The sequence below is a fragment of the Musca domestica genome, unplaced genomic scaffold (genome assembly GCF_030504385.1).
Source record: "Musca domestica strain aabys unplaced genomic scaffold, Musca_domestica.polishedcontigs.V.1.1 10, whole genome shotgun sequence".
In the NCBI taxonomy this organism is placed as follows: Eukaryota; Metazoa; Arthropoda; class Insecta; order Diptera; family Muscidae; genus Musca; species Musca domestica.
The window spans coordinates 10,729,239-10,742,788 of NW_026712115.1; the positions used below are offsets into that span (position 1 = coordinate 10,729,239).

A 13,550-nucleotide genomic window follows, 5' to 3' on the forward strand; every position below is an offset into this window, starting at 1 on the left:
TTGCAGTCCTTTAAATTTGCTACCAGCACACCAATAGATTTAATTAGGCGCCACAATATAGTAGATCTTGGAAATTGTGATACACTAGAAGCAAATTTAAACACTATCACACGTAACATTTATTCTCTGATATCTTTCACATGAGCGAAGTTGTCTCATCCTTGTAAATAAGCGTCGCATGTCATCATTTGACGTGTCATTGATAAAACAACGACCACAAGGAGAACCATTTCGTAACAGTGTGTTTAACTACAAATCAGAAGATCGTATGCCTAAAGGAGAGAAAACGAAATATGGTTATCCATTGTGGACAAATTTGACAGAATAAACTCATCTCAACTATTCTAAAATATTTTAAACTGAATTGTTAACTTTTAGTGCAAGCTACTGAGTTATTTTTTGTAGAGAAAGTTATCCTACACACCTAAAGTATACAGGTATATAAATTAAATTTAGTAAAAATTAAAAAAAAACATATTTTATTAATTCATTTGTATTTTTTTTTTGGTAATAATATTAGTCGGATTTGTGTTGTTATTGTTCGATGTTAAATTAATAAACAGAAATAGTTATAACATATATAGGAAACATTTCATACACATAATATATATTTAAATATTTGTATTAATTGCTGAATGTTCACGATTAATTTATTTCTTTATTTTTCAGTAGTATTCCCTCCGACGGGCATTTCGTACTTGATTGGCCAGACAGCAAGCGAAGATGAAAGCAATCAACTGCAAAAAAAAAAAAAAAAAACAAATAAAAATTAAACAGAATACAATAAATATATTTGTCTGCTCCAGAACTGCAAGAATGTAAGTTTTCACTGCTTTATGATATCGAAAAAAAAAATTGCAAGACTAGTAGATTATTGCAGGTTCTGGAACAGAGCATATGTGTACACACCTCAATACCGGCAACACCCAAGCCAGCATAACGAATGATATCAATGTTCTTGGACCACATTCTGTCGAATGCTGTTTTACAACCGGGACGTGGAAGGGCCTCCACCAAAGAGCAGCTAGTTGCAGAGGGACCGCAGCAAGACTTGGGAACGCCTTCCAATGTATAATCAGTAGGTGAGGTATAACCGCAACATTTAAGCTGTTCAAAAGAAAGATGTTATATATTAATTTAACAATTTTTATAAAAAATATTGCAAATATAATTATTAATAAAATAGAAAGAGAGTGGGAGAGAGCGGTGGCATTATCTTCATATTTTATCATATATTATATCTTTTTAAGTGAATTTTGGATTTGAGATAACAATTTTGGCAGTCCGTCCACTGAGAGTGTACAAATTCTTACTGAACAAAATTAAAACTCGTCTTCTTCTCCTTCCGGTGATTTATATTTGGACAAGCAAATGTAAAACATCTTTATTTTTGAAATCGTTTTTAAGTTCTGTATAATATATTTCAGTTTATGACGCACAAATAGTATTGTTTTAACAAATCAGATGATTGCTTACTAATTTTTCAGGGATTCCGTCTGTTTACTTTTTACAGTTTCCTTGCAAGAGAGAATAAAACTACCTTAAGGTGAGAACACATAGTATCCTTGTTTAAGTCATCGGCTGGCTTCTTCGGAAAAGAACAAAGGGGCGTAGGGCCAATATCGAACTATGCCAACCAACTTTGTTCCTCTACTAAGAAACTAACCGAAGTTTTAAGCCAGTCAAAAAAGCGTTTTATGCATTTTCACTTTTACTCTCCCAGAAAGATGTTCCTGGACAATTTCCTGCAGGAATTATAATCAGACGCAACTAGTATTATCGTTAAAGTCAAAAGGCAGGTGGCATAACAAATTCAACATATTACGATGTTGGCAGAGGACGCTATATGGCCATTAAGGCAACTCTATCAGACGGAATGTTTATACCCTACACCACATAGTGGTAAGGGTATTATGTCTTTGCGCATTTGTTTGTAACATATTTTGTTTCATCCGATGTATTGTCTAAGTTCCTCAAATTCGCAAAATAAACGATAGAAGGATAATATTTGGTACACGATATCAGATACAGCCAAGAAATAGCTGTTTCAATTTTCAATAAAGATCGGTTCAGATTTGGATATAGCTCCCATATCATTATCCGATTTCAGGTTTATTGTGCACCAAATGGCACCGAATTTAGCATAGAAGTAAGAATTTCAAATTTGCTCACATATATATGCTTCATCCGATTTGGTGTTTAAATCTTCAACTTTCGGAATATGTACTCTACCATAATCATATTTTGTACCAGATATCTCATAGAGCTCCGAAATGCCCAATATAAAACTTTCTTTTACGAGAGCACTACTAAATATGCATAGTGGCCCCGCCCGACTTTTGAGCCATCCTTAAGCTGGGAATACATAAAGCGCTTATTTGGCTGGCTTAAGTCATCGGCTGGCTTCTTCGGAAATGAACAAAGGAGCCTAGGGCCAAAATCGAACTAGGTCAACCTAAAACTCCTTTGTTCATTTACGAAGAAGCCAGCCGATGACTTAAGCCAGCCAAATATGCGCTTTATGTATTTCCAGCCTTACTTGTTTTTACGTAAGTTGTCCCAAATGTTTCATATTAAGAATATGGGCATATCGTGTGATTACATTTCAGTTAATAAATACGTGAGTAAAAAATTATAATTATTATTTTTTGCCAAAAAATTATTATACTTTATGGATGCATTTTTACCGCAAAATATTATATACTTTCACCCAACGTATAAACAACACTTTTGATTTTGATGAAAATAGGCCCGCTGTGATCGAAAAAGTACATATGTACTTTACTCATGTATTTCACAAACGAAATGTCGTCCATGCATCAAACGAAGTGTGCAACTTCTTCATATGGAAAATTTGACACTACACGTAAAACCATTATCGTCTGATAGCAGTTTTACCAGAACTTGTTTGTTAGGTGTTGCTGCATTGAATAATTAAAAAATCCGTTAAAAATCGTTAAGATTAGATTAGTAAATGCAATTTAGTTGCAAACATTCTGAGCTTTAAAAACGAAAAAAAAAAAACATTAACTTAGGGAAAATTAAGGTACTAATACATGGAACAATGTTTTTTTTTCTCATGAGTAACCGGCTGGCTTTTTCGTAAGAGAACGAATTAGTTTAGGTTGACTTAGTTCAATTTCACCCCATACTTTGAACTAGGTCACCCTAATTCCTTTGTCCTTCATGCAAAAGCCATCCGGTGCCAGAAAAAATCTTTCTTTGTATTCTCGCTATTAAACTAAAAGTGAGCAATCACCCATTCTACATTAATAGTATGTTTACAATAGAACTTATTTCTGGCGTAACCTCCTTGTTTTGACGTATATGCAATGTAATTGGTAATTTAAATCCAATGGGTTTAATAAACTCAGTAAACTGTAAATGTACTATAAGAGACATTTCATATTTTAATAAAAATAGCAGAGATGGTTGATTTAATTTAGCTAAAAAAAATTACACACGATGTAATAAAAATACTTACGCTCAATTCAATGCCATCCATGACACTTCTGTCGGTTTTTCGTTGATCCCAAACAGTCTTAATGGCACTATCCATGCTGCTCAATATCTTATCGCGTTGTACCCAAATGAAAATAATCAAAGCCAATTGACACAAGAACAGGGCAAACATAATGACGGAATACTGCAAGAAGAAATCACATTATTTGTTGGATTGCATTATCAGAACAGATAGCATTGTGCAAGTTTTAAATCAGAGTTGTATTTGCAAACATTGATATTACCAGCATACGAAAATAAACTATATCAAACGTTTGCAAACGTTTTGTTTTGTATTTTCTCGAAGTACAAAGCGAAAAAAAAAAACTGATATTAAAATAACGGGAATTGTTAATTGTTTTGTACTGTTTGTGTAGATGAGTGGAAACAAAATTGAAATGTACTCTGTTGGAATACGCAACATTGGAAACGAAACAGTACCATATTCATTGCAAACGTTTCCTTGTATATTAACTTATCGCAATTAATGTACAAAGTAATATTAAGATAAATTCAATTCTTTTTATAATTTTTTGAACATCGTACAATGTAAAAATGCACAAAAAACAAAAATAAGAATAACAACTCTTAATGTACCAGTCATCATTTCACACAGCAAACGTTTACCGGCGATTCGTTCGGAAACGATACAGCTTGGCAACTCACAGCCGATGCACATTAAGGCAATCGTATTTTTTGTGTACTTCTGGCATTGAAATGTTTGTGGTTTTGTTATGTTTGAACTACAAAACGATTGAAAGAATTTTAAAAGTTTGTGTCTTCGCGAGACATGTACATTAATCGTTTCGTTTGTTTTCGTTCCCTGGATATTTCAAATAATTTAGGTTGCAAATAATTTATTATTTTGGAAAAAATGTCAAACCAAATTTGTTTGGCTTTAACCATGGTACAATAAATACACACACAAAATTGGCAGAAGTAGGACACACTTAGAAAAAAAATTGTAATCAGCTGGTAGCTCTATCTTATCTTTCTATTGTACCATGGTTTTAACAATCCAAAAAAACGTTGCACAGTGGACCTTTGTACGTCGAATATGTTATTAATTCTACTTACCGTCATGGTGCAACATGAGTTTTCACGAATGGCGCCGCAGCATCCCAAGAAGGAAATTACAAAAATGATGCAACCCAATACTATGATGGCGATTGGAACGGTGTGGGTTTCATAAGCGCTAACAACATCCTTTATGTCACCGATGCTTGAGATCATAATCGATCCGAATATGATTAATAGAATGCCACATATCTGAAAAGGAAAAAAAATAATTTTTTTAAAAATAGATGTCGATTAAATTTAACCTAGAGTTTTTTAGTTATGAAATATTACAATGGAACTTGTTTTATGGTTTAATTGCATATCATATAATTTGCTAAAGGTATAAACAACAAAAACATTAAAAGAAATGGAAAAATGTCAAAGGATGTACATACAATATTTCTATTTACTTTTTTTTGTCTTGTATTTATCTTCAATTAATACAGTTACCTAGCCCATAGGACCATGGACGGTTCCAACAACTTCTATACATGACTAATCTAAAATTAGTAAATTTGTCTAGTTACGGAAATGGAAAACATACCTGTATGCATTTTCAACAATGTTTACGAATTTCAATAATTTTTCATTCAACATTTTTCAATTTCAAGATCGGTTTAACAGGTCATTGTCCTAACATTTTTGTCGATGCGACTACATGTATTTTCCTATCATGCTACAAACACATTAATATTATAAATGTCATGGCCACAACCAAAAGGTAGTAGGAGAAATCCAACTATTTGCTTGATTATTTTCTTCAATTTTCAAAAATTTTTGGAAATGGGGAAAATTTACAAAACCTAATTGGAATATTGGAGCTATACTGCAAAAAATGTGTCTAAGGAGGAAGAGTAACATTGCAGCAATTATTCCCCATTTTTGTTACAAGTGTATTTGAAATTATTATATTTTATGACAGAATAGCGGGTGCTAAACGAGACCAATATAAGGACGCACAAGAAGACTACCTTTACAACAATTTGACAATATTCTTAGTTGTTTTTGAATTTCAAATCACAATTCTATCTTTTGACAGCAAACTTTGCATGTAAGCTTATAGGCCTTGGTCCCAAAACATGACCAAAGTAATCTCATGCAATCATACTATTATAATTTTTATTTAATGTCCTTGAATTTAAATTTTGTAGTTCTACCTTAAATATAAGCGTACATCTGGAAAAAATCATTTCCGACCAAATATTATGTCATGTTCGCTCCATTTAGAGGGTATTAAAGTCAAAGAGGGATAAAAAACTAAAATATTAGCCTCATAAGTTACGTAAGACTTGATTATGGAATGGTTCGATTTTTCATGGTATTTCTTCGTATTTGGCCGGAAACCCACAAGTGGCTATCGTTAGAGCACTCCAGCATTTAAATGCTGAATGAATGAAAATAGACTCAAAAGAGTTGCTTCGCTTGGCCGAAAATGGTGAACTGCCGAATTTGTTTTTCTCTCGGTTGGCCACCAGAACTCAAGCGCCGGCCATGGTGATGGTGTGGGCCGCCATAATAGCTTACGGTCGCTCTCCGCTCGTATTAATCGACCGTGATATTAGATTTAAAACTGAATATTATCTCGAAAATATTCTGGAGGGTGTATTAAAGCCTTGGGCACGCAAACATATTGGCCGCAGACCTTGTACATTCCAACTGGACTCAGTACCATCGCACTCAGCACGCGCCACCCAAGAATGGTTACAAAATGAGGTTCCTCGCCACCAAAATCTCCGGATACCAATCCGTTGGACTATTGTGTCTGGAGTATTTTGGAAAGCAAGGTTGGCACTAAAAAATACCAAAGTGTCGACCACCTCAAGCAAGCGCATCGCCGGGAATGGGCCAAAATACTGCAGATCAGCATTCGAGCAGCGTGTGACGTTTTCATTGGCCGTTTGAAGGCCATAATTCGTACTTTTGCTTTCATTCAATAAAATTAAAAAAAAAATGTACAAATTATGGCGTTTAACTTTGTTGCAGTTTTTTTATCTCACCCTGTAAGAATAAGCATTTGACTGATTTTAGGATTTCGAAAAAACCACATCATTGAAATACATGATGTTCAAGCAGATTCAAACTGATTTATAAAATAACATATAACTTTATATCACACCTACAAAATTTTTTTTGCAAAAGCTCACTTTTCATTCAAAGCGTAAAATACGTTTATAATTCACTTTCCAAAAAAATATGATGACAAAGTAAGTTGAAAAAGTGGCATTCATTCAAATTGATTATAGATGACACTCACTGACACTACATTGACTGTACGACACAAAACATTTGTTGTGTGAGCGATATTTCAAAACTTGTAAAATATCGAAAAAAAAAAAATACTAATTTACAGGCTCTGGAACACAACTATTACAACCTCTTTCATAATTTCAATAGGCAGATGGACATAACTAAAGGTAAGAATACTTAAAACGCTTTTTTGGTTTTCTTAAGTCATCGGCTGGCTTCTTCGGAAAAGATCAAAGGAGCGTAGGGCCAAAATCGAACTAAAGCTCCTTTTTCCTATACGAAGAAGCCAGTCGATGAGTTTTTATAAGCGTTTTATGTACTCACCAAGCCACTATAGAATTTTACGAAATGTAAAATGTTATGGTTACTGAAAGGCAGTTGTAAGCCGAATGGTTTGATTTTTCAAAATCTGAAGATTTTAGATTCAATTATTCCACCATTGAGTTAAGATGTTAACAGTGACAAAATATATTCTATGTGCGTTGCACGCGCACACTAATGTATGTTTATAGATAAGGTTTGTCGAATTTTAACGCCCGAGGTACTGGCAAACATATTTGAGTCTTAAGCAAACAAAATATGTTAAGTATGTATTTTTTTAATTTAGGTATTAATAATTGTGCTAATAACTGTCACCCAAAGCCTTGTTAGTGTTTGTGAAGTATTTATATTTTCCATACTAATATCAACTTAGATTTTTATTTACCACATTTTATTTACAATATCAGAAATGAATCATTTGGATTTTTCTTTGAAATAAAGATTTAGTAAGTGCGACAAAACACTTAAAAAAAAAACTTGCTTGTGTCATGTATACATTTATATAAGGCAGAGCCAGGCAGGGCATGTCGAAATCATTCTTTTATTGTATGTATTTTTAAATTAACAAGTTAGAAAAAATCAGTCGGTTTTGCAGACAGATGTATACCCTTAGACAATGTTCGATTATTTAAATATATTTTGACTTCTGTTATGATTATTCAAATGTTTAACCCCTTGTGGAGTAGGTTCCGAAGGAATGGGCCAATATTGCACATTTTGTATCGGACCTAAAAAATATGATATAAATATTGCGATGTGCCAGGTTTGGACTATATTGGTTACTTCCTATCATTTATATATGTGATAATTTTTAGAAAATGTTAACATGTGCGTGAGGTACCAGATATAGTTAACCGTTTTTCATGCTTCATCTAATACATATAAAAATATTGGTATGGGCAATATTATAAGAAAATCGAACATTTAAATTCAATTTATGGAAAATCATAAATTCCATTTTCATCTCAGGTTTCTGGCAAAGAGGAGTATATATTTAGATATAGCGAGTTGTAAAGAACCGCTGATTTGTTTCGCAAGTTATGGCAGATAAATATATTGAAAATTGTGAAGAGGTTCACAGATAAATATCATCTGCACAACTGATATTGTATTAGCAAAATGTTTGTATGTGTGAAATTTGAAGAGTGTTGAATATTTATTTCGCTTTCTCTGAGCGTTTTGTTTTTCAAAATCTTGAATGTTTATTTCGCTTTTTATGAGCTTCATGGATATTCAAAATGTGTGGGGGAGGTAACAGAAGGAGTGGACCGATATATTCCATTTTAACACCAGATCCTGGGTTTACAAAAATATTGGGATATATGAAATTTTAAGACAATTAGAATCTTACATCACATTTTATAAGAGTAGTAATTATTCGAAATTTTGACCCTTTGTGGGGGAGGTACTTAATGGAGTGCACCGATATTGTCCATTTTCGCACCTGACATTGAACTAACGTAAATATTAGGATTTGCAAAGGTGGAGCAAAATCGGATTATTGCTTCTCTTTCTGTACAGAAAATATTTTTTTTGTTGAAAATTTCGACCTTTTGTGGGGGAGGTACCGGAAGGAGTGAACCGATGTATTCCAACTTGGGATGTGTGAAATTTGAAGGCAATTTGAAGACTCTTACATCACATTTAATAAGAGTTGTAATTATTCAAAATTTTGACCCTTTGTGGGTGAATCGATATTGTCCATTTTCGCACCTGACCTAGCAAGCGAATATTAGGATTTGCAAAGTAGGAGCAAAATCAGATTATCGTTTTATATATTCCATCTTACCTATTACATAGAGTACTGTTTTTCTACTGGAATGGTCACTTGGCTATCCAGATTTTTGATGTGACGATTTGACGTGTCGGGCATGCTCAAGTAAATGAGAGTGGGTGTTGAAGTTAGCAGCTGTAGCGATTTCAATGCAAAATTGTTTATTGTCATCACTTTTAAAGCAAACGAAAAGAACAAGGGAAATTTTTATGTAAAGGTTGATCTTTTACCTATTCCCTTTATGGCAACCCTGCTTTAAACAGCTCACGTACTTTTCGTTTTTTACTGTTAAACATCTGCAGTTTGGTCTATAATTTAACTATGTCTTACAATAGATGTTTTTGTGTCAAAATATGTGTTTTGTAGAGAAAGTTAATCACATGCAGTTTGTTCAGCGATGATGCTCATTTTTTACGACGAAGTCAGCCAATGGCTTAAGCAAGTCATAAAAGCGTTTTATGTACTCTCACCGTCTTCATCAATTCTACGTACAAGTGTGTGTCATTAATCACTTTGCGTCAAAAATAAAGAATCATGAAACATATTTTGTGACAATCCTAAAGAGCATAATTTCGAAATGAGTATGATTCATATGCACTCCATTCTTATCAATATCGATAAAATGTGTGAACACGTCGTCGTATTGAACAGTCAACAAATATCATGACATCAAACTATATTAACACCATATTACAAAAAAAATACAATTTTATTAAAAATTAGTATTCCTGTTCGAATGAACAGAATATTTGTTTAATTAGCAAGAAAAAGACAATTACAAATATAGGAATTCTACAAAAAAAAAAAGAGAGAGAGAGAGAGAGAAATTTGTGTCTAAACATTCCATGGGCACCTAAAAGATTAAAAATGTTCCTCAATAGTTTATTCTAATTATTCTACTTTAACAGACAGAAAACAAGACTCCAATCAAATGCTATGTTCCAGAACCTGCAAGAATCTACTAATTTAGGATTTTTCATATCAAAATGGAATAATGCAATAACCGATTATTCCATTTTGATATGAAAAATCCTAAATCCTAGTAAAAATGTTTATTTGTTTGTTTTGTTTGTTTGTTTAAAAATCCTAGTAAAAATGTTTACATTCTTGCAGTTCTGAAACAGACCAAAAATGTTGCAAAACGTTTTACAAAAGTTTAACTAAAATACTAAGCTTATAGAAGCTTTTATTTAAAAATGTTAGGCATTTTGCGCGTTTGAATACAGAATTGTATGTTTACATTAGAGCTTTTTGTCGGGTTAACCTTCTTTATGAGGATTTATTTGACTTAAGGTGTAAGAACATAAGAAGCTTGAAATCATGTCTATGCATATTTTGTGACATTTCATAAAGGGATATCAGAGCCGCACTAAAATCCTGCCGTCGTTTTTCATTATAATTTGACATTAATATGCCTAGCCATGACTTCAAGCGTTTTATGTACTTGCACCTTTATTGCTACATTCAGATTCATTCACCAGACTTATAGGGCGTTTAGATACACCATTTTATCCGGATTAACCCACATTATCAAGATTTATTGCTACATCCGGATTCGTTCAACCAGATAAAAAGTATCAGCACGAGCACCCTGTCTGAATGGAATCGGATGTTAATTTTGCGTTTTGTGAGCTTCATGGATATTCAAAATTATGACCGTTTGTGGGGGGTGGTACCAGAAGGAGTATACCGATATATCCCATCTTAACAGGAAATCTTGTGTTAGTAGAAATAATAGGATGTGTGAAATACGAAGGGGTTTTATAATAGCTTTGGTTATTCAAAACGTTGAATAACTTTTGTGGGGAAGGTACCAGAAGGAATGAGCCGATCTTTACCATAGTTATAACAAATCTTGTGTTGATAGAAGCATTGAGTATATGTGCCAAGTCTGTCTATTTCTATTTTCGAACTTGGCCTAGCAATGATGTAAATATTAGGATTTGCAAAGTTGGAGCAAAATTAGATTATCCTCTCTCTTTCTGTGCAGTAAACTATTTGTTTTGAAGATTTTATTGAGAATATACCAGAAGGAGTGGTCCGATTTTATCCATCTCCGAACTCGATCTATGCTTGACAATAATATAACGATGTACCAAGTGTGGAGCAAATCGGATACTCCCTTTGAGAGTTATCGTGCGCACCAGCCAGATAGACGGACGGACGGACATCTCTAGATCGACTCCAAATGTTCTGAAACGGATTTGGTCCAAAGAAACCTAGGGTCTGAGGTTAAAATCCGATTTGGAACCTACTAACTAACGGAGAGAATCACTGTTTAGTACGACATTAGAATTGCCATACATTCTAAAGTCGCAAATGTTTCCTTTTAATGTTTTCATTCTTTACATTTTGTATTGGAACAATAACTAAAAAACTTAAAATTTTATTTGCTTATGATAATACATTGGTAAATGCATTATTTTCCCCGCAGAGGGTCACCAATGAGGCGAAGGAAGGTTCTCACCGTTTGTCTTTGAATAAATTCGGATCACCAGATATAGACGACATCGTTTCAAGGGTATGAATATGAGAGTTTACTAGCCCAAAGAGACTCTACTGTCCCAATGATCAGCCATGGTCATAGAGAAATAAAGGTATGGACTATAAAGTTTTAAAGTTGAACCCTTCCGACAAAGGCCGCCATTGTTGATTATCGGGACAGTGAAGCCACTCAGGGCTAGTAAAGTCACTCGACTTCGACAACAATTTATTAAATTTTCTGCTATTTAAGTTCCATGGTAGAAGCAGACAAGTAGATGGATCAACACTTGGGAATATCGATATGTCAAAAAAATTTACATGTTTTTTTCAAATATAAGTAGATTTTTATCTGTTTTCTTATGCGACGTCAAGTGGAGGTTATTATAATAAGCGTATTTTAACAATCTTTACAAATTTCGATAATTTTTCATTCAAAAATTTCAATTCCAAAATTGGTTTGACAATTCATTGTCCCAGCAGCTGTGTCGGTAGGTAGACGCATACCTGTATTTTTCTACCATGTTAAGTTCTATATTTTTATATTTCCCGATATAGTTTGTTAATGTAAATGTAAACAAAGTCACTGTTTTGTCTTCAATTGATAATATCGTCTATTGCCCTACGTTTACTTTTTCTCATCTTTACAGCTGAGAAAAGTTACTCTCTTGCAATTACTGTTACTGAGTAAATCCTACTGGGAATGCAACCAGACAAAAGCAAAGCAAAATCATGTAAAGAGAATGTTTAATAGGAATTGAAATAGCTTTTCCGATACACTTTACAATTTAGTTAAACTATTTTAAACTCGAATGTTATCTAAAATTGTTAAAAATGTAGCGAGTTTTTGTTTAATTCCCTCTCTTCTAAATAATAATATATAATAATTCCATCTTATTGATGTTCAGAATGAACAACGATTTAATTATTGTAAAATAATGCAAAATGCAAATAATGAGCGTACGGAAAGTAAACGCGGGTTTGTGCAGGAATGTTGTATAGCAAATAAATAATACATTTAAAACTAATACACTCAACAAATGTAATACATTCAAATTTAATACAAAATTAAGTAGTTTCAAAATGTCACCTAGTAAAGAAGCAAAAAGCTATGTCGTTACACGCCACTGACATTGAGTTCGTCTACTGTGAAGGGCTTTGTTCCGTGATAACAGCTAAAATATATGCGTCATTATTTGTTCTATATGCCTACATACTTATATGCATTGGTTATTTACTATTTTTTTTAATTAAATAGCAGAATATTAGAAGCTATAGAACTTGGAGAACTTTTGCCGATAAGATGGAGTACAAATATTGTATCACTATTTGCTCACCAACACACCAATGGAATAAAACCGAGAGATTCTCTTGTCAATAGATAAGATAACAGCATAGACAAGTGTGTATACATAGGTGATTAACTAAAAGTTGGCTAAGATAGATATGTGGTTAGATACCAAGTATTCCGGTACAATTTAAAGCACATTGGCGTGGCACACATAACTAAAGGATTTCTTCGAGGTCGGCCATTATATCAACAGTTATTTTACTGTCGCACAAACTGACTAATTATGAACGTATGTGTCCATGACTTTATGGCGAGTTTCATATTAATTGCGTGATTTTAATTGGTTTTTTTCGTTTGATATTACTATGACTGTACTCCAACGACAGTGAATGTGACAGAAAATAAACATTAATGAGTTTATTTGTTTTATCGTATTCGATTGGAAACGATTATTTCTCACCACAAATAATATATTGAATATAAATAGCACATATTTCACAAACACTCCACCGCAATCCATTTTATTCGATTCTGTTTTGATTCGCGTTCGATGTGTTAACTAAGTAAAAACTTGATCAATACTAAAGCTACGTTGTAAACCATTTTCTATTCTTATCAAATTTCTGTTGACAAACTCGGAACATTTGAAAATCTTAACAATGTGGCAACACGAATGTACGGCATTGCCATATAAAAGTTAACTGAAGCAGTAGCTGTCAAATGATCTTTTTGACGAGCATGAACCGGTTATTGATTTCAGACGGTTTGATTCTAGTCAAGGTAAATTTGCGAAAATCTACTTCTGGGATATAAATAAAATACACACCACACTTCTACATGTACATAACAAAACAATAATATTAGTCTCATTCTCTA

General features: G+C 33.2%; 1 protein-coding gene and 1 long non-coding RNA gene across 2 annotated transcripts; one reads left to right on the forward strand and one right to left on the reverse strand.

Annotated features, from left to right (window-relative positions):
* Window positions 1-462: 462 nt before the first annotated feature.
* Window positions 463-13,293, reverse strand: LOC131804062 (23 kDa integral membrane protein-like). Its single transcript, XM_059126347.1, has 5 exons — window positions 13,135-13,293; window positions 4,579-4,770; window positions 3,485-3,646; window positions 910-1,107; window positions 463-737 (listed from the first exon to the last, which is right to left on the reverse strand). Exons 1-5 carry the CDS (start codon window positions 13,192-13,194, stop codon window positions 666-668), a joined length of 684 nt encoding a protein of 227 aa, XP_058982330.1. The 5' UTR covers window positions 13,195-13,293; the 3' UTR covers window positions 463-665.
* Window positions 685-1,018, forward strand: LOC131804065 (uncharacterized). Its single transcript, XR_009342885.1, has 2 exons — window positions 685-818; window positions 881-1,018. It is a non-coding gene; the product is annotated as an uncharacterized LOC131804065 (long non-coding RNA).
* Window positions 13,294-13,550: the final 257 nt, after the last annotated feature.